The 21,382-nt window shown below is 52.1% G+C and overlaps 1 protein-coding gene across 1 annotated transcript in view; it reads left to right on the top strand.

The window, feature by feature from the left end:
- Window positions 1-21,382, top strand: part of znf827 (zinc finger protein 827) — a 52,570-nt gene that overhangs the window by 13,178 nt on the left and 18,010 nt on the right. Inside the window, exons 2-8 of the mRNA XM_062477552.1 lie at window positions 1,018-2,292; window positions 5,145-5,317; window positions 5,842-6,343; window positions 11,338-11,598; window positions 18,902-19,135; window positions 20,392-20,446; window positions 20,982-21,082. Coding sequence (XP_062333536.1) covers window positions 1,018-2,292; window positions 5,145-5,317; window positions 5,842-6,343; window positions 11,338-11,598; window positions 18,902-19,135; window positions 20,392-20,446; window positions 20,982-21,082 — 2,601 coding nt within the window. The remainder of the gene's footprint in view (window positions 1-1,017; window positions 2,293-5,144; window positions 5,318-5,841; window positions 6,344-11,337; window positions 11,599-18,901; window positions 19,136-20,391; window positions 20,447-20,981; window positions 21,083-21,382) is intronic.

The following is a 21,382-nucleotide window of genomic DNA, read 5'->3' as shown; positions in this document are numbered from 1 at the left end:
CCTCCCGCCCCCCTGTCCCGTCCTCTGTAAACAGAGAGCAGCCCAGCAGGCTTCAGTCAGGGTCGTCAGGGTGAAGACAGCCTTGATATGTGTCTGTGTGTCTGAGTGAGAGGTAGGCTAGAGAGAGAGCGAGAGAGATGTGGTTCAAATGGATCTTTTGTAGAATTCTTTGCGGAAGGTTTACATGTGGCAGAGCCTCTGTGCCTTTTTTGCTCAGATTTTAGTTTTGCGGTTAATGCACATGGTTATTTATATATTTTTAATAACAACAAAAATCTTGTTGTGTTTTGACATTTGTTTTCACCCGGGCTTGTTGCTTTCTGACATTCTTATAGGAGTTTGTTAATATGTATCAGGAATATTCACTTTTCTTTGTTCGCCCTTGTCTGGCAAGCTGTAATGTTTTGCTTATGAATATTGATACATGAAGTGTATATTAATGACCCTCGGTGACCTTAACCCTATCCTTATTGGCTCCCTGGTGGTATCCGCAAGCTCATGAATATTAATCCAGTTCTGTAACCTCCATTACCCTAATCTTTGCTGTCTAGCCTTCCCGAAGGGCCCGTTGCCATGGTAACCCCCTTTTCTCGACTCCTTTAGACCCTGGGAAAAAAAACATAAAAAGGGTTATGAAAAAATCTTTCTAAATTGTTGTGTCTTGACATAGAGTAAGTTGTGGATTTTGAATAGAAAAGCTATGAATTTAACTATTTTTGTACTTTTTCATTCGTTGCCATCACAGTTAGTCTCCTTCCTGCTGTGGGTACTGAAGTCTATTGGGCAGCTATAATAAGCCAGTGCCTTTGTAGTGTACTGCAGTTGGTAAACATAATTGAGAGATCTCCCCAGGGATTATCAGTGTCTGATCTAGTCCTATCTAGCCTAGTTACTTCTAAAAGATGTGTCATGTGACACGTGCCTCTCGTGGCAGTTCAAAATCCAGGCAGTTTCAACGATGACCACTTCCTCAGTTGTTACTCCTCAGTAAAATGTCCCCTCTCTCTTCCCTCCCAGATGTGGACAACGTCGAGGAGGGCGGGCTGGAAGGCGGTCCCGTGGAGGAGGAGGCGAGCTGGTTCGGGAACACCTCCGACGCGCGCTCTGAGTCGTCTTACGGTGATGCGCAGGACGATGCGCTGCTCCCCAGGGGCTCTTCCCCCGACGAACGCCAGGGCTTGGCGGCCTCTGGCGACCACGACACCTCCGGCGGCGAGAGCTCTCTGGGCTGCCCCACGCCTGTCCACCGCGCCTCCCTGGAGATGCTGGGGCTGGACGGCATGTTCTCGGCCCAGGACACTCTGTCGTCGGTCGTGTCGTCGCTCTACGGCGAGGCGGCCTCCCAAGCCCTGGGGAAACCCCTCAGTAGCAACCTGCGGCGTCTGCTGGAAGCTGGCTCTCTGAAGCTGGAAGCTGGCGAGCTCCTGGGCCGGGCCGTGAGAGGAGGAGGCGGGGGCGAGTCTCCGCCCATAGGCCTAGCTCCGCCCCTGACCCTCTCCCCCTCGTCCCACCACGCTCAACAGCTAAGTGCTCTTGCCCGGAAACTGGCCAACAACAACAACAACGCCAGCTCTGCCTCCGCCTCGCCCGCCTCCTTGGCGCCATCAGCCGGTGTGAAGCAGGAGCCCCTGGACCCCTTTGCCTCGGTTGCCACCAGCAACGGCAGCGGCTTTGTCTGGGTGGGTGTGGCCGACAAGTGGCCTCTGGCCGGTTGTTCGGCCAGCGGCTCCAGCCTCTCTCCGGACTCGGCCATCCAGAAGCTGAAGGCGGCGGCCAACGCCGTGCTCCAGGACAAGAACGCCTTGGCCTCCTCCTCCTCCTCCTCGTCCTCCTCCTCCTCCTCCGCCTCCTCCGCGGTGCCGACCCTTGGCAGCGGGGGCCGCGGGGGGGAAGACGCGGTGCGCTTCGATGCCTTCACCTCCCCCTTCAGCCCTCAGTCCGCCAGCTCCACCCTCGCCGCGCTCTCCAAGAAGGTGAGCGAGCGGAGCCAGCAGGTGTCGTCAGCGGGGGGCGCTGCCTCCGACCACCAGCCCTCGGCCAGCTCCTTCCTGTCGCTCGTCTCCATGACGTCCTCGGCTGCCCTGCTCAAAGAGGTGGCGGCTCGGGCGGCGGGGAACCTCTTGGCCGCCGACAAGAAGGAGGCGTCGTCCCCGCTGTCGGTGGCCGTGCTCCAGGAGGACGTCAAGCCCCTGCTGGACAGGAACCAGCAGAAGACGCCCACACCCACCCAGGGGCTGGACCTCCTGCTGCCCTCCACCCCCAAGGGCAGAGCCAAGCCCAGCAGCCATGCAGGTAAACCAGGGGCGCTTTCAGCCCGGACAAAACGTGGGAAAATGTTTATTTTGAGGGAAAATGGTGGTGCGTTTTGTGTACCTGTTGTTGATGTGAGTGTTCGTGACTGCCATCTATGGCAGCTGCGCACAAGCTTTTTAATGCGGCGGGGTTTAGTCACACGTCACTGCTGATTGGGTAATGCATCTGACACACCCACCAAACGAGAGAGAACGTAGCTCAAAGCTCGTTTCACACCGTTTGAAGTTTCAATGGATAATCTTTCGTGAAGTGAAATGTAAAGTTTACCTATCCTTCCACCTCTCAATATGTTTCTGATTTTTTGGTGTGTATCTACAAGTTGTTTGTGCATGTAGGTTTCGAAGACATACTAGGCCTATTCAGAATTCCCCGCTTTAGGTAGAAATAGAAGTCCATCAAGGCTTACGACAAGGTTTCAATATTAAACGGAGGCCCTTCTACATATCTACTGAATAGCAACAAAATCTGAAGAGCTGCCTGCCTTTTTATTTTGATGATTTCTCTGTACTTGACCTTGCACATTCTGATTTTAAAGTATCTGAAAAGACTTTTCCTCAAAACGTTTGCTTAAATCTCAGCAGGAAAAAAGACAAACCAAAAATCTAACTACAAATATGTTACTCCAGGGGCATTCCACACCTGATGAATGTATTCACTTTTCCCAGAGTTCAGAGTGCCTAAGCATTTTGAGACTGCTTTCACCACAACCTGGCTTACTGTCATGTCAGCGAACACACTAGCATTTTACAGCAGACTTGCCTCTAGTTCCGTATTGTTTTTGGTGTTGCCTCAGTAACACAGGCTTGTAGTGTAGCCTCAGTTTCACTGTCAGCCCCTGAAGTGGCTGAGAAGAGGATGCCAAAAGACAAAGAGAGGGAGGGAGAGATAGCGAGGGGGGAGAGAGAGAGAAAGCGAGAGAAGAGAGAGGGAGAAAGAGCAGTCGTGGCTGGCCCGCGTCTGGGAAAAGGTCTGTGGGCACGGCAGGGGGCTTCCGACCGAGACCTCGCCTGCCTTCCCAGACCGTCTCGTTTGCGCTCGGATGTACTGGCTGCCAAAAGGGGCTGTCAGTGTGTGCTCGGCACAGTGGGAAGCCTGGGAGTCCATATCCATCTCCACAGACTGGCTCCTGGCTGCGTCCCCTCCTACCCGGGGCCTTCAGCGGAGCAGCTCAGAGCTGCACCACAGCACACTCCTGGCCAAGTACAACTAGCCTCTCAGAGTTTCCACCGGCTAGACACACACACACATATATTACATTTACATTTAGTCATTTAGCAGACGCTCTTATCCAGAGCGACTTACAGTAAGTACAGGGACACCCCCCCCGAAGCAAGTAGGGTGAAGTGCCTTGCCCAAGGACACAACGTCATTTGGCACGGCTGGGAATCGAACTGGCAACCTTCAGATTACTAGCCCGACTATATATATACATACACCCAAAGACATGCATGCATACATACACACGCACATGCATTCGTACCTTCACAGACACACACACACCAACCTTAAATGGGCTTTTTTCAGGGAGGTGGGAGTGTTTCCCGGGAGATGGATGGCCACTTGTGAGGGACTGTGTCGTAACCCCTGCCGAATCTAAAATGGCTGGATCAAATTGACTCCAGACTGATGAGAGGCAGTCGATGTAATATTCTGTGATCTGCATGTTAAGGAGGGGGTCTGTCGGAACCCAAAGACCCGTCAAGGTCGCCCGCAGCTGTAAAAAAGAAAAAAACCCAGGTAGTAGTTTGGTCGCCAGACTGACAAATGTGACCTTGATTATTGACTGTCATGTCTTGTTTTCTGGTGTCCGCCCGCCAGTTCTTCTGCAAAACAGCATTAGATTGACGTCTAGTGATGGACATACTGTACAGTACTTTGCATACATATCCGAGCTTGTACAACCCACTGTCTTTTGAAGTAACTCATTTCGATCGGGCGGAAAACAGGCGTGTACATTTCCAAACGCTCGGCTGCCCCCCACCAGCCCACCCACTCCCACCCCACCACCAATCACCCTCCTCCCCTTCCACACCTCCACCACTCTTTTTACCTCACTCTCTCCATCCTCCAGTACCAAAGCCCCCCCTTCCTCCCGTTCCTTCCCCTCGACCGTCTCTTCGGCGCTGGGGAGAGGAGGGGCCGCAGATGGCGGTTTATTGTTGCAAATAGGCAGTCTCGAGGTTTTACACCCCGGGTCAATGAATGGCTGAGCACGGTAATTTCACCAAACACTGATTACCAGATGTTTTTCAAGGAACTGGACTGGAATACTTATGAAGCCATCCCGACGCCCCCCCCTCCTGTAGAATTTGTAATGCAATCATGCCGCTTTCTAATAAGACCAATTAAACGGTAATGGATGCCGGATATGAAGCCAACAACAATGGCGGAGACTCTAAAACATCCTGGAGTCTTCATTGTTTCCTGCTGAATACATCCAGGGTGAACCGTGGTTCCAACTTGTTCAGGTGGACAGAAAGGACAGCTCACTGAAAGCTCCAGGCTGAAGGATAACAGTCCTTTTTAGAGACTCTAAAAGTTCCATAACTAGTCATCCAATGCCATATACAGTCTGGTTTTGTCACTCATCACTGTTCAGTTATTACGAAGTGCACTTACACTACATATTGGAAACACATTTATAAAATGTAATTAAACATTCTTGAATTCTACTTTCTCTGGTTTCTCACCAATCATGAAAACAATCCTAACACTAAATGCTTGAAAAAAAGAACAAATGCAAGCTGTGTCCGAATCACTACACAGCAAAAACAAACAACTTTTTTGTTTTTCTATATAACTTAACTCTCGAATGACCTTTGACCTCCCAGGTTCTCCGGAGGATGTCGGCAAGCCGTTCCAGTGCCCCGTCTGCGGACTGGTCATCAAGCGCAAGAGCTACTGGAAGAGGCACATGGTCATCCACACAGGCTTGAAAAGCCACCAGTGTCCCCTGTGTCCCTTCCGCTGCGCTCGCAAAGACAATCTCAAGTCCCACATGAAGGTGAGACTATGGGGATGACCCTCCAATGTCTTTTTCACCTATCGACCTTGTTCCCCCTCCCCCACCGCACATTAGCGGTCCCCAATGTTGTCGGTATAACTAATTGCTGACACGATAGGCTGTGCATGCGTTAGTCAAAGTCACCCCTAGGTACAGTAGCATTGCACAAACGCAACATTATTGCCATGCAAGAGGAACATCGCCTCGAGTGTTTGCTTAGTGTGTAAATCCCCTGTAGGCTTCACGAGGAAATACTTCCTTTCAACTCGATAGTGCTCGGTTTCAGGGGCAGAGGAAATTGTGGTTGCATCTCAGAAAGTCTAGCCTGGATTCCTTGTGTCCTTGGCTCCCTTCTTAAAATGGAGAAGGTCTGAGGAATGCATTCTCGTTCCAGAGTGTTTTGAGAAGACGCAGGGACGCGATCTTGGATGTCTAACCCTAATGTGACGGCGCTCATCCTCTCCATCCCTACCCATCCTCTCAATTCCTCTGTCCTCCCCAATCCCATCACCCCTCCATTCTAGGTCCATCAGCACCAGGACCGAGGCGAGACGTTCCAGTGTGAACTCTGCCCTTTCACCTCTTCGCGCCACTTTAGCCTGAAGCTCCACATGCGCTGCCACCAGCACTTCCCACGCAACGAGCTGAAGGTCAAGGAGGAGGCCACCACCGACACGGAGGGCGAGGGATCCCTCATGGGCGACAGCTGTCCCGGGCCGGGGGACCTGAGAGGGGCGGAGACCTCACCCCTGCACTCCGACGTGGGCCTCCAGGCCTCGCCCCCGGGCGACGGCTCCTCCAACCATGTCCACATCAAGGAGGAGCCTCAGGAGAGGGAGCTATCGGTGCTCTCGCCCTTTGCCCTCTGCCGGGAGCGCCCAGGCAGCAGCACCAACTCCCTGGACCTCTCCGCGGTCGGGGTCGGGGTCGGGGTGAGGTCAAGCCCCAGCGGTCCCACAGCCGCCTCGCTCTTCAGCCCGGACATCACCACCAAGACGGCCACCGACCTGCTTATGAAGCTCTCAGGTAAAGACCGCGAGCGTGGTTGACCATAGCTGCTAGCTGTTAGCTATCTTAGCTATCCTATTAGCTAAGATAGATTCCTCAATGTGTCATGAACAGTGTTATCCCCAGAGGAGGCCTCTCATTAAGGACAGTTTCCAAGTGTTTTTAAGACTGATGGCAAATGCTATTTTTGTCCCTCACCAATGAACCTCCATGAACCCCCTCCATCTGTTACCCCCTCCAACAACTGTAAACATGCTAGTGTTAGCTAGAAGCACACATGGGCAGGTATGTTTGGATGCAGTTCAGCGTGCCGCCATGTCAAAAACGAGGGCTTTACTTTAAAGACAATGGCGAGATTGATGGAAAATGGCTGACCGCGGGATCACCCTAGGGGTCGCGGGCACGACCACCAGTTTTCCATTTAATGCGGCGTAATTAGATTGAGATCTCCAAGTAAGGGGGGGGGGGGGGGGGGGGGAGAAAACCCTGGGAACATTAGATTAATTAAAAATGTATGCATAATTCATAATTAAAAAGGAATTTATAATTTGAAATGATTAGCGCCCTCAGCGCCAGCCTGTGACCCGTGCTAGGATGCGTGGGGACTGGGCCGAGCTTAGTTAACTCCTTCCTCCGTCCCCCTGCACCACCCCACCCCCAGCCTCCCCTGGGTGGCAGTCCCACTTCACTCCCAGACTTCACAATGAAGAGCTGCCAGGAGCCAAGATGGCTTCCTTGCAGTGTCAGCTCCCACGTCGAGTGGCAGACTTTGCGGTCGCAGCCGCCACTCAGGGAGAAGATGAGATGAGATGGACAACACACACAAGAAAAATGACAATATTTGCCAAGATACCATAGCAACTGGTACTGAGTGTTGATGGAGGGGATTTTAATGGAATGCTTATTTAAAAAAAAAAATTGTGATTAACCAAGCACTCTATTCGCTTAATGGGGACGGAGAGAAAGGTGTCGGACCCGAGGCGAGAAAAGGAGAGCCTTAAATCCTTGGCTGATTTCAACACGCCAAGCTAGCAGACAGGAATATAGAGGGCAGAGAGAGAGAGAGAGAGGAGACAGGCAGAGGGGGGGGGGGAGGGGTAGGGAGAGAGCGAGAGAGGGGGGGGGGTGTGGGAGAGACGGAGGAAGGAGGAAGGTGAGAAGGAAGCTCCTCGTGGGACCTCTCCACTCCATTTCTTTTGACCTCGCTGCCAACCGCGATTGAGTGTGTGCACGAGTGGCTCATCCCTCCTGCTTTGCTGTCTGTGCCTCCATCCCACAAGGTCTGAGAGGGGGGGATGGGAGGGAGGGAGAGAGGGAGAGAGAGTTGGGGAGGGGTAAAAAGCCATGAGGGGAGCATAAAAAAAAAGACGTAGATGAAGTGACGGCTATCTGGACAGAGAGCAGTACCTCGGCTCCCTTGGTGTAAAAAAAAACAAAACCCCCCAAAAAACCTGTGAACTCTTTTTGACCTCTGATAATAGGCATATCATTTTTGGGCTGTCCTGCTTTCCCCTCGGGTGTTGGACCAATCCCCTTTGATTCTCATCCCTCCCATCTCCTCCCCCGCACTGTCACAAGTGTCAGCCCTTCCAGTGTGATCCACATTTTGATTTCGCAGATGAAAGGCGCTTTGAAAAATGCTCGGCTGCTCAAACCCCCCCCCCCCCCCCAACACGGTGCACACATGCAGCCCGCAGCCCGCTGGACCCTCAGTTAATAATAGAGGTCCCCACAGTGGCCCCGCTCACCCCCCCCCCCCCTTACACACACTCCTCAGTGGTGACACAGGGACAACGAGCATGACCTCGACTGGGGTGTGAATAATTGGCACGCTGGGGCTTGTGGGAGGTGTGTGTCTGTCTGACTGCTGTGCAGGATTTGTCTTCTTTATCTGTCTTCTCCTGGGATAAGGGCCTGGACTGTGTTTGTGTGTGTGTGTGTATGTTGCCTACATCTAGTAGGCCTAATATCTCATCTCACTGAACTTCCTCACTTAAATCGCCCCCCAAAAATTTGCAATCTGAAAAGTCTTCCCTGTGCTCCAGAAGAAAAACTTGACACAACCCTTTCTGCACTCCATGCCTTCTCTCCCCCCCCCCCCCCCCACACACACACACACACACTACATGCAGCCGTCAGTATTGCTGTCCAGCGAGCGTCCGACCCTGGCTTGTTGTCCGGGTTGTTTCCGTTCATGCTGGAAACCCAGCGGCTCCGGCGTTTGTCTGTGTTCAGGGGTTTTCCTCCTCCTCCTTCCCCTGGTGAGAAGGGGGAGCTGAGGTTGTTAGGAGGGGAGCAGGCTGGCGTGACAGAGGTGGCAAGCTAATGAAGTTGCCTGACGGCCAGCCCCGGTCGCGGAGCGAGAGGTGAGGCCGAGTGGACAAGCGCCTGGCAGCGAGACGGATGAGGCGAGAGAAAGAGAGAGAGAGAGAGGGAGAGAGGGAGAGAGGGAGAGAGGGAGAGAGGGAGAGAGGAGAGAGAGGAGAGAGGGAGAGAGGGAGAGAGGGAGAGAGGGAGAGAGGGAGAGAGGGGGAGAGGGGGAGGGAGCGTGGCGGGAGCAGAGGTAGAGAGCGAGTGAGAGGTGAAGAGAGACAGGGAGGTGAAGAGGGATGTGTGAAGAGAGAGAGAGAAAGAGAAAGGAGGGAGGGGAATACAGATGGGTAGTGAGTCAGTGAGGGGGAGCGAGCGAGAGAGAGATTGGCAGAGAGAGAGGGGAACATGTAGTATCGCTGGCTCGTAGGAGCCCACAGTGACTGGTGGCAGGTGTCATCGGGCCGTGATAACACAGAGACAGCCTGATAGCACAGTCACCCCAGGGCCACAGACAGCCCTGCTGCATTACACACACACACACGCACACTTTACACACACACACACTTTACACACACACACACACACGCTTTACACACACACAAACACACACCTTAGACTGCAGGGGTGGATGGCATCATCTTCACACATGCACAAACTCCTAGTTGCGATGCCCAGTCACCTGGACATGCCTGTTCTCTCCTCCCCTGCCCGCCCCCTGCAACAAATTCGCGCATTGGATTGATTACGCAATCAAGGCAGGCTGTTGGCCCATCCGGTGGAGTGTTTTTGTTTCAGGACCGTACTACGTGCCAGAAGAAGAAAAATAGAATAGAAAAAAAATCAACACATGCCCAGTCGGATTAACACACGAAATAATTGAGTGGACTCCGCAATGTAGATTCGGAGTGGGGAAAAAACCTCTATTTATAGTGACAATGGTAAAGGTCACTGGAACTGTGTGTGTGTGTGTGTGTGAAGGAGCGCTTCCCTGTTTTTATTACACACTTGCCGACAGTAGTGGAGGAAGTGTGTGTGAGAGAGAGGAGTAAACGGATGCCGTTTTTGTGTGTCAGTGTATGATATTGTTGGTGTGCATGTTAAATGTGGATGTTTGCGAACGCAAATGCCTGCCTCTTTGTGCAATTTTGAACCGTATATCCTGACCGGTTACTATGTGTACACGTGTGTGTGTGTATATATATGTGTGTGTGTGTCGCCGCGGCCAAGCGTGCTGTCCCTGTCTGATCCAACACGGCCCCGAACACGCTCCTAATTAGAGGACGTCCTTCCAGGTGCTGACCAGGTTATACTTAGCCAGCCCGCTGACACCCGACGGCGTGACATTTCCAGCTGGTGCCTCTCCGCGACCCCGAGCTTCTGCCCCCCCCCAGTGTGAAGGTCATCAGGCCCCCCCCACCCCCTCGCTCACCCCCTAACCCCTCTCTCTCCTCGCCACCCACACTCCTCCGAGTAAAACCTCAGCGTGGTTTCATGGCGCTACGGCGATGTCCGGGGTGGTCAAAACCTACTGACACCTATCCCCCAACCCCCCCACCCGTAACCCCTCCCCCCCCTTTTTCCACCACCCCCTGCGCCCTCTCATACCTCCGGCGCAGATAGTCATTAATCAAAGACAGGCGCCGGCGCAGATTGATGACACGGGCAGGGGCGAGATGTAAGGTGTGACAGGAAGGGGTGAGGACAGGAGCAGGTCTCCGCAGGGGCCGGAGAGGCCGGGCCACAACCTGCCCGAGAGGGATGGCCCCCGTCTTGTACACACTTGTGTGTGTGTGTGTGTGTGTGTGCGTGTTGAACTGATGGCAATGGGTTTGTTCCTTAATGCGTGCGTCTATTTAGGTGGGCAGGCATGTGGGTTGATCTGTGTGTGTGTGTGCGATGGAGTATTTAGTTTCGCGTGTGTGTGAGAGATGGAGAGAGGGAGCGAGGCTGGGAGTGGCGTTGGCCCCTCTGTTCTTTTCTTGGCGGCCATCGGAAGTTGCTCCATGTCTAATTATTAATTATTCATCTAAGGCGGATTAGATGTGGCCCAGTTTCTCCGGCAAATGACTTTGTAGGAGAGAAGAGGAGGGGAGGCAACACAGAAAGTATGAAAAACCTGTACTCAGCCATGCCCTGCAGATCGAGGGAGGAGAGAGGGGTGAGGTAGAAAGGGAGGAAGAGCCCTTGTCATAAGGTCGCCCCCTCTGTGTGGGTCCTCCACTGCCCCAGGTGCCACTGTACCCAGACTCCCCTGCGCCCAGCAGCTTTACAGCTCTGCTACTCAGGCTGGTCCAATAACCCCCTCCCTTCCTCCTCCCACACCGCCTCCTCTCATCCTCTTTTATCTGCCCCAGCACATGTTGATGGCCAGGGTGTGTATGTGTGAGAGGTCTGTGTGTGTGTGTGTGTGTGCATGCGTGCGTGCGCACACGTGTTTTTGTAAGATGTAAAATCTAAGAGTTGGAGGCTTCATAAAAGCAGGAGGATATAGACGCCAGGTGTGACATCTTGTGACTCAACGCTTTATTGCTGGGTTCAAACAATCAAGAACCAAATGGACCCAAACCCAAGTTGAACTCTGCTACACTCAGATGCTAACCATCCTTATCTCTTTGCCTCTGTCTTTTTCTTTATCTCCCTATCCCTCTTTTTTCTTCACCCCCCCCCCCCTCTCTCTCCTATCTCTCTCCCCTCTGCAGCGGCCAATCAGAAAGAGGCCCTGAAGGCTCCGTTCCATATGAAGGAGGAGCCTCAGGCAGAGGAACACCCCCAGACCCACGGCCTGCCAGGTTACTCAGCCTTCTGCCAGGATGGGGCCCTGGGGGTCGCAGGGGCCCTGGGGGCCACGGAGCGAGCCAGGCCCCTGAAGCCCAGGGAGGGAAGCCCCATGGCCAAGAACAACCTGCTGAGCCAGGACATCAACGTCAAGGTGGCCTCGGAGCTGCTGATGAAGCTGTCAGGTGAGGATGGGGGAAGGGTTTGTGCACGTCTCTGTGTGTGTGTGTGTGTGTGTGTGTGTGCGTGCGTGCGTGCGTGCGTGCGAGGTAGACCCTGGGTAATAACTAATATTCAAATAAGCTCCACACACCCTGACTTGACCTGTTGAGTTCTGACAAGGCGTACACATCTTTATAATTATTAGCTTGTAATCCCCCGCAATCTTTGATTTAATCCGTTTTTCCGATGCGGTGACTCTGATATGATGAGTTCAGAGAAATAATGGGGTTATAAAATTCAGACTAACTTCAACCTGAACTATGTATACCAAAAGTTGAACAAGAATTTTACCTAATTGTTTACAAAAATCTTAAACTTTCAAAGCATTTTCTGAATCAGGGCGGAAAATGTGACCTAATAAGCAGTTGGTTTTGTGTTGGGATTGCAGCGTTGCACTATATGCACATCTATAATGGAGGGGTCTGGAAAGGTGACAAAATGCTCATCTTGTGAAATGAGACTTCTTTGAAAATGTTTTCACCCAGAAAGCCTCTGCATCCTCCGGTGACAACACAGGCCCCTCTCCTCTCCATAACCTCAATTTTCTTTCTTCTCTTTCACCATCGGCATTTTTCTGTCCCTTGCGACAGAGAAGGGAGGTGGGTTGAGGGTCGATTCTGCCCCCCTCCCTCTCCCCTCCCCGCAACGACCTGGTCCAAAACAAAGCCATCGATCCAAGCTAGGTCCACCGGTGCATCAAACCCAAAACTCTGCATCTCCCACTCACCCCCCCCCCCACGCCCCGGCTTCCTGTAACGGATACGATGAAGGAGAGAAACAGATTTCGCTGAGGCACTGTGTCCCTAAAACAAAGACCAGACCTCCTGTTTTCCCAAGAACACAACCTGACTTGTACACTCAGAGCTTGATATTTGAATCCCAACCTGCAGCGCTAGGCTGAAATTCATTTTGAAGTCATTATTACTTTTAGTCAGGCACGCCATGTCTTGATTCGATAGCCACTGTATGTGGCCCTGGTTTGCCGCTGTTACGCAATGGCAGTACGCGCTGTGTCACGGGAGCTAATGAAAGTTTAAAGCGGCTGCTTATTTTAGCCACTGCTAACTGTCAAGTGCGAGGCCTAGTTCAAGTGTGTGTGTTGGGCAGGTGTTTGTCCACTGTGTGCCAGTGGAGTGTGTGCCCCCAGGGGCTTATCAAGTATGTAATTTCTCTCGAGTGTCACATCTATGGAGTGTATTTGTTCGGATGTGTCACAGATGTGCTGTGGTACTGTATGTGTGTGTCTGGTGGGGAAAAAAGGGAAAAAGGATCTGCCCAGAGATGTGTGTGTGTGTGTGTGTGTGTGTGTGCTTTTGAAGCAACAGAAAGCGATGCCTTCGGCAGTCCCCCCTCATTCGGTGCCGGTGTGTGTTTGACGGACACCATGCACACCGTCTGCCATTGTTCTGAGTGAGTCATACTGGAGCTCTGTGAAGAGCTCCATACACATGCCGTTCCACTGCCTGTTCCCCTGGGTAGCATTCTCTCACCGTGCGTGTGTGTGTGAGAGAGAGAGAGAGAGAGAGGGGGGGGGGGGGGGCTGTGTAGGTACAGTATGTGCGGCAGAGTAAAAATGAGGGAGAGGGGGACGGTATACGTGTGAAACGGAGAGAGGGAAAGAGGGAGAGAGAGAGATGAGGTGCGAGTCCTCCACTGTGCTGCCTTTGTTCTCGTTTTCATAACCTCTTTCTCTCTCTCTCTGTCTCTGTCTGTCTCCCCCCCACCTCTGGACTATAACGTGAGGCTGTCAGTCATCTCTGTCGTCTCTCAGCTCTTTTTCAGCCCACCTCTTGTACAGTATGTGCTACAGTACATACCGGCTGTTTCCCGGGGTTAGGGAGAGAGATCGCCATCATCCTCCGTCGCCATGGTAACGGCGGAGGTTGTCATCAGAGCCTGCAGCCTGGAGTTGACGGCCCTTACACGATTCTTCTGGAGCCTCGACGACTGACAATCCTGACGGCGGAGAGGAGGGAGGGAGGGAAGGGGGGAAGCAGCCAGGGGAAAGGTCATGGCACCAGCGTTTCTTTTGTTGAGGTCACCCAGGGACTCAGACATCACATCCATACCCACACTGACCCCTCAAGTCAAGTTGGGCACGGAGCAGCAGATGAGCCATAGTGATGCCAGGGTGCTTTTAAAAATAAAATTAAAAAATTAATTAAAACATTTGCTTTTTTCCCTCCCTTTTTTACCCTGAATTTGAGGCAAAACTATATTTTACAGACAGAACTCCTCTCCTGATCCTCCCCCCCAAAATGTCTAAATTAAAAACGAATACAAAAAAACAACTACAAAAGCAAGTGGGATGTAATTGAATTACCAACCAGCTCGTTGACCAAAAAAAAACCCTAGTAGGATGAGCCCGTCCAACGGTAGCACCTTGACGCAGTGTAGCATCGTTCCTCTAAACTAGGTCATTCCTCGAATCTTCCCTCCCTGCCTCTCCTGCTTACCAAACGGCTTCAGTCTGTGCTGAGCCCCCTCCACCCCGCATCTGTTTTTAAAGCTTCCTGTTAGCGTCTGGGGGCTAATTACGCTAGGCTAACCGGTCCCTAGCGCCCATGGCCAACCACAGCTAGCAGATGGGGGGGCAATGCTCTAGTGAGGCTCGGGGCCATGGGTGGTAGTTAGGGAGCTTGGGTGGGGAGGTAAGGCCTTGGGCACCCTGGGTGAGCACCGTGTGGTGAGGAAGGAGGGAGGGGGGGGGTGACAGCAATGCCACCCACTCAACACCCCCCAACCCCCACCACCACCTCCTTCGTAAGTGTGAAGTCACACCATTGTCTGGCTGCAGGAAGGCCGTCTGTATTAGAGACCCTCGATGTGTCTCTCTCCCCCCCCCGCCACAGCAGCCCATACCCATCCTCACTTCCATCCCCAGAGGTCGCGACCTCGGTAATGAAACACAGCGCCTGGACATGGCGTTCAGGGGCCGCGTGATCAGCGTGGCGGGGGTGGGTGATGTTGGACCTGAGGGGATGTGGGTGAGCAGGGTCAGGGAGATGCGCGCACACACACATACTCACCAATCGGCTTTGTTCAAGCAGAGCTTTCCCATTAAAATTAACATGAACAAATACAGAAGTATTCACGATGGTGAATTATCATTTGTATTTACGAATGTAGTTTACTGATAATGATGGGATAAGGGTGTTAACGTTGAAGAGCTTGCTTAAAGGGGATGGCCCACGTATAAATGGACAGAAGTTCAGTCTAAGCCCTGTCTGAAGCCCTCCACCTGTGCCTTAGTGATGCCCTCTCAGTGCCCACTCTGTGACCTCTCTCTAGTCCCCGTCTCTCCATTTCATGCTTATTCTGTCTCCATCTCTGTCTTTTGCCACTCACTCTCCCCCTCTCTCTCTTTCACACTCCCTCCCTCGCTTTGTTTTTTTTCTCTCTCGCTCTCTTTTTCTCTCTCTCTTAGTGGCATCTCGGCTATTGTGAATCCAACCCCTGGGTTGATGTTTTTAAATTCGTCTGTACTTGGGATCAGCTTTAGCAGCTGTATCGTTCTGTCTGCAGGCTGTTTTAAACTGCTTAGTCAGACATTCGTATGATCAGGGCTTCTTATAACTGATCTCAAATCAGTTTCAACAGCCGTATCGGACTAAGAGGATTGAAAGAGATATTAAAAGCCAACTGGTCTGAAGTCAGCCTTACTGGGCCCCCATAGGCATATTCCTACTACCCGCCTACAGATCTATAGATGGTCTGAAATCAGTGTTAATGCTGGTAAGCAGCACGCCCCCTTTAATTTTGAGCTGGTCTGGGAACAGCTTGAGAACTCAGGAGTTTTTATATTGCAGCTTCTTGTTTTATCTGCCTGGTCTGGGATCAGCTGGGCTTGTCTGTCTGTTGCTCCCAGATGACATGCAGGCTGCACTCTGCAGCCCCTTTGAAGCTCATGAACTCTTCACCCCTGTCTAAGCAGGTCGACCGAGGGAGGGAGGCAGAGGGAGAGAGGCAGAGGGAGAGAGGCAGAGGGAGAGAGGCAGAGGGAGAGAGGCAGAGGGAGAGAGGCAGAGGGAGAGAGGCAGAGGGAGGGAGAAAGGGTGAAAAGGGATGAGAGGGGATGGTGAGAGAGGGTGGGGAGAGGAGGAGGAAAGGTTGTCATCTACAGCTCCTCACTCGCTTCCTCGTTTCCCCTCGTCCTCCTCCTTTTCTCTCCTTCCTCTTTTTGCCCTTGGGTGTCTGCCTTTTTAGTTTTGTTGTTTTTCCCCGTTTATATCTTCTCTTTTCTCCTCCACCTTTACTACCTTAGTACAGCACTGCATCTCTTACTCCCTCTTTCTGTTTACCGTCTGTTGACACTTTAAAAGCTGTGTATGTGTTCTTGTGTTTGTGTGTCTTTATTTAGTGTGTGTGTGTGTTGAGAGAATAGAAGACCTTGCCTGGTGTCAAATCCTAGGCTTGTAAGTCTCTCTCTCCCTCTCTCTCTTGTACTCTGTACAAGCTTCAAGTCTTTGTGTAGCCAGCACGTTAGCCTAGCATAACCTCTAGCCAGGGTCTAGCCTGCTAACACGGCACGGCTGTCCTTTGTGCTGCCTGATTGAAATAGACGGGTCAAAGATGTGACGGCGAAACGGAGGAGCCCGCAAACGCGGCAGTTTCCACCCTGTCTCGGTATCAGGGGCGGGGGGGCTAGCAAGCCCGAGGACGTACGGAAGACACGAAGGATGCCGCCGGGTTTCAGTTGGATGTTTTTGATCACTGTCACAGTACATGATTCATGCTGTCGGAAATGCGGTCAGGGTACTGTTGTTTTGGAGGGAGGTGTACAGATACATGCGCCCACGTGCACACATACTCATGCATACACACACACACACACTCCTCCAGACCGGATGCTGTCGGCTAGTGGCAGCTGGTGCATCGCCGAGACTGCTCCTGCACCAGAGGGGATTAGACACATACAGACTGACACACACACACACACACACAGGAGCAGGATTGAATGAGTGCTGCTTTTTATGGCTCCAGAACATAATGTCATAACCTCTGTGTGTGTGTGTGTTTGTGTCTATGTATTTTTGTGGGTAGTTTTTAATGGGTTGTGCAATCTTACACACAAGAAATATCCCTTAGACCCCCTACCACCGCGATTCGTTTAATGTTCTGAGTGTGTTTATGAACGATGTGTGTCTTTGTGCAATTCTGTGTTTCTGGGTGACTATGACCAGATGACCCCTCTATGAATCCTCTCTGTGACGTAAGCTTGTTTACCACAGCTACCTCTCTCTCGCTCTATCTCTCTAGTATGAGTGTGTGTGTGTGTGTGTGTGTATGCGCATATGTGAGCGCGTGTGTGTGTGGCTCAGTGGTCCGCCCAGCCCCTGACGGCAGGGGCGGTGAACCCAAGGCGGGAGCGCGAGTTACACGGCGTGTCCCTTGGTTGACCCCGGCCTCGCAGCTCCCGCTCACCCCACCCCCCATCACCCTCCTTCCGCCTCCCCGCTCACCCCACCCCCCATCACCCTCCTTCCGCCTCCCCGCTTCTCCGTCTCTCCCTCACCCAGCGATCATGGTAGACTCTGGGCACCTGATTAAGAGATTAGTGGCCCAGTGTTTGTCAGTGTCCCCTCACTGGCTCAGGCCACCCTCGACACCTGGAGCCACAGTGTGCACGGATAAGAGCCAGCACGCACACACACACACACACACACACACGCAGATGTACCGTACGTCCGGTCAGCGAACACACACGCACCCGCACAAATCCGCATTTGCTGGGAGCACACCACTTCCTCTCAGCAGTGCAGAAGCGTGTATTTACAGTGTACACACATTTGGAAAATTCACGGTACACACACACGCGTGCACTTAGGCGTACACACAATATGGTTTGGGTTCACACAACGGTGACTCGCCGTGCTTAGGCTCCCCAGAGAAGCTGTGCCACAATGAGGGGTGTTTGTGTGTGGGGGGGTGGGGTCAACCTGGGGTTAGTAGTACCCTCTCCCTCCTCTTTCTCTCCCTCTTTCGGTCTTTCCACCTCTCCTGTTTTCCCTCCCTCCTGTCTGTCTCTGGACTACTCTTCATCTGGACTACTCTTCATCTGGACTACTCTTCATCTGGACTACTCTTCATCTGAACTACTCTTCATCTGGACTACTCTTCATCTGGACTACTCTTCATCTGGACTACTCTTCATCTGGACTACTCTTCATCTCCTCTCCTCTCGACCTCTCATAGCTGTCGTTAGTCACCATGTCAGCGACCCCGTATCTGCCCCCACCTCCTCCACCCATCTCTGTGTCTGACAAGCTGGCCCAGTCAAGAAGCGTTACCACACACGTCCTCACAACATCTTCCGTCTCACCTATTTTTAGCCCAGGTCCCTGGACCGGCCCTTTGAACTCTGATGAATGAGTTACAATGTCTTTTTTTCTCTTTTTTTCCCTCTTTTTTTTCTTTCTTTTTTCTTTTTTTTTTTTTTTTACAAAAAGAAAAGTAAAAAACAAGACTAGTGATGTTTATAAAAAAATATAAATAAATCACCCTCTTGGAGGTTTGGAATGGCCTGTCTTTTTTTAATGTGTAGTAAATCAACTCTCTCAACACATTTCCACATTCCAAACAGGAACTGCCGTCATTCCAGTGCGAGAGAGACCAAATATATGGGAGGGGGAAACACTTCGCCTCACAGCACCGAGGGCCCACAGGGTCGTAATAAGTTTGGTTTCAGCCTGTTACATATTTGATGTCCTTCCCATCTTTCCTGTTTGCTTCAGTGAACCTGCACCGGCTGTCTGACGTCCCCTTCTCCCCTCCTCTCTCCCTTCTCACCCCCTCCCCCATGCCCATCCCCACCCCCAAGCCAGTGGCTGCCCCGGCCATGCCCTCTTCCCCTTGTAACCCTGCACTGAGACGATAACCGGTTCTCACCAGCTTTAAAGAGGAATTCTCCCTTATTGGTCTCGTGTTTGGAATTCCTCGCTATAGTCCCTCACTGATTAAGTCTCAGAATGGTCGATATGGCTCTGAGAATGTTTTTTCCCCCAGTTTTATAATTGCACGTTTTAGAGCATAACTCAACAATGTCTTCTTTTTTTGTTTGGTATGTGTTTTGTCTTGAAAATGGCATTGCCCTGTGCCTCGGTATACACACCGTTTATCTGCATCTATTTCAAAATGAGTGTTTGAGAGAGATTAAATTCCCTCAGCAGGTGTTGTTTACGCGCTTGTAATAATTGAGCTTGGCAGATAATTGCGTCAGGGTTGGACCTGCCTCTTCCACTCACCGTCCTCTCGTCCAATCCGCAGAGAGCAACAAGGACGCCCACTACCAGAAGATGGAGGTGAAGGCGGAGCCTATGGAGGTGGACCCGCCGAGCGACCCGGCGCCCTCTCACCTGTTGGCCTTCAGCACTTTAGCGGCGTGCGAAAAGAGCGAGCCAATGGCCAGTCTCCCGGAGGGTCTGGCCCGCCCCCAGAAAGACCTCTTCTCCCAGGACATATCCGTCAAAATGGCCTCCGAGCTACTCTTCAAACTGTCAGGTAGACCCCACCCACACACACACACAAACACATGTACTCCCCAGACACACACAAACAAGCAGTTTTTGTGATCGCATGCACAAGCACAGAGTACTAACCCCCCCCACACACACACTAGCCCCCCTCTCTTACCCTGGGGTATCCAAGTATCAACCTTGGACCCTGTGTGACACTAGCCCTTTAAACCCACATATCTCTTCCTCCCTCTGCTCTGGTGGTCTGGGCGGTAAAGAGGGGACCATGTATGACACATGAGGTACTTCGGGTTTCTTCCCATTTGGCTTTGACAATGACATTGAGGCAGGAGGCAGCTGTTTGTACTACCTGATGAAGACACACCATTTTCCCCAAGAGGGTGTGTGTGTGTGTGTGTGCGATTTTGAGAGGGGGGGGGGTCGCCGTCGTCTTGTGTCCAGTTCCAGTAGGACTCTGATCACTTCACCCCCCCCCCCCCTCCGTTTACACACTCACATAGGTCCCCGCAGGGAGCCGTGTCTGCAAAGTGCCCGTTCCTCCTCCCTCCCTCCCGTCCATCTCTCCCTTTCCCTCTCTTTCTTCCTCTATCTCCCCCTCTCTCTCTCTCTAGACTTCCCTAGACTCCTTTTCAAACATGACGGCTCAAGCGCACTTGGCTGCACACACACACACACACACGTCCCTTCTCCCCCTCCCTCCCTCCCCCCATTTTACATTTCTCCCCGTGCGGCATTGCCATGGCAACGTCAGAGAGACCTCTGTCCTTGGCGAGCCGTGCACCAGAGCGGGGTGTTCGGGAGGGGTGGAGGGCAGGGGGCGGGGGCCTGGGCCTGGGCTGCAGAGTGCCACCCAGGGAGCCTGGGCTGGGGATGAGGTCATTACTGTGGCGTTCAGGCCTGAGGGGGACAACCACAATCTTTCCCTGGGTTTAACGAAAATATATATGTAATTGGCTTGTTGGCAACAGGGTGACAGAAAAGGTAATCACACTGACAGTGAAATAGGAATGCTACACTTAAGAACAGTCATGTCATTGTTCTGCGGTGGCAAAACAAATTAAAACGTGTAGACCAGAAGGACAACCAGACTCGCTCCCAGGGTTTTTAGCATGCTGGCATGACCATTAAAAGGACTGTAGGCCAGTATGAACTACTTCCAACACGCTGAGCAATCAATGCTCCCCTGAATAGGCACTTGATGGTTCAATAAAAGCCACAAATGAGTTGTTAATGATTTCTCATTGGTGCTAATATGTACTGTTGTCCTCTTACTTGTTCCAGAAAAAGTGAGCAAAGCCAACGACCAAAAAGATGGCAACATGGTTGGAATGAGCAGGTAAGACACTCTCTCTGTCACTCTGCCTTGCTCTCACTCTCTCTTTCACTCCCTCTCTCTCTTTCTGTCACTCTGCCTTGCTCTCACTCTCTCTTTCACTCCCTCTCTCTCTTTCTGTCGCTCTGCCTTGCTCTCACTCTCTCTTTCACTCCCTCTAACTCTCTCTCTCTGTCACTCTGCCTTGCTCTCACTCTCTCTTTCACTCCCTCTAACTCTCTCTCTGTCGCTCTGCCTTGCTCTCACTCTCTTTCACTCCCTCTAACTCTCTCTTTCTGTCGCTCTGCCTTGCTCTCACTCTCTCTTTCACTCCCTCTAACTCTCTCTCAATCTTCAAACACACATAAATTGGTGAATTTGCTACACTACACATATATTCGTATTTTTGACTTTTGAATCTTGCTTTATTACTTTCATATCGCTACTGTCTATCGTCCCAGAAAGCATTTGTTTGTGCTAATTGCCTGTTTTATAGCTATTGCGATGATATGGAGTGGCTGATGAGGGTGTGTGTGTGTGTGTGCGACTCTACTCGTAGTCCGTTTCTGGACGAGCGATTCAGACAATCACCCTTCAGCTCGCGCTCCAAGAGCTCCTCCCCCGCAGAGGCCAGCTCGTCTGCCAGGACCATCCTCCACGGTGAGAAACTCTCACTCACACACACTCACACACAAGACATGCACGGTTGCACTCACACCCACTCATGCACTGACTCACATACCCATAGTAGTGCTAAGTCATAATAGGGCTGGCCTTCTCAGTGAACCACCAACACCTTAACCTTAACCCCCGGGCCTTCACCCTGGGCAGCCCTCTCCGGTGTGCCCCTCCCTCCTCTTTACCCACCTCCATCAGAGCTTCAGAATCCCCCCCCTCCCCGCTAGCCTCGTCTACCCAGCCTCGGGGCCTCTATCCTGGGAAGCCCCGCGCTGCTCTCTC

This window comes from Osmerus eperlanus, chromosome 14 (genome assembly GCF_963692335.1).
Source record: "Osmerus eperlanus chromosome 14, fOsmEpe2.1, whole genome shotgun sequence".
NCBI classification, from domain to species: domain Eukaryota; kingdom Metazoa; phylum Chordata; class Actinopteri; order Osmeriformes; family Osmeridae; genus Osmerus; species Osmerus eperlanus.
Note: the sequence above shows the minus strand (reverse complement) of the source record. Positions and strands in the feature narration are given on the sequence as shown.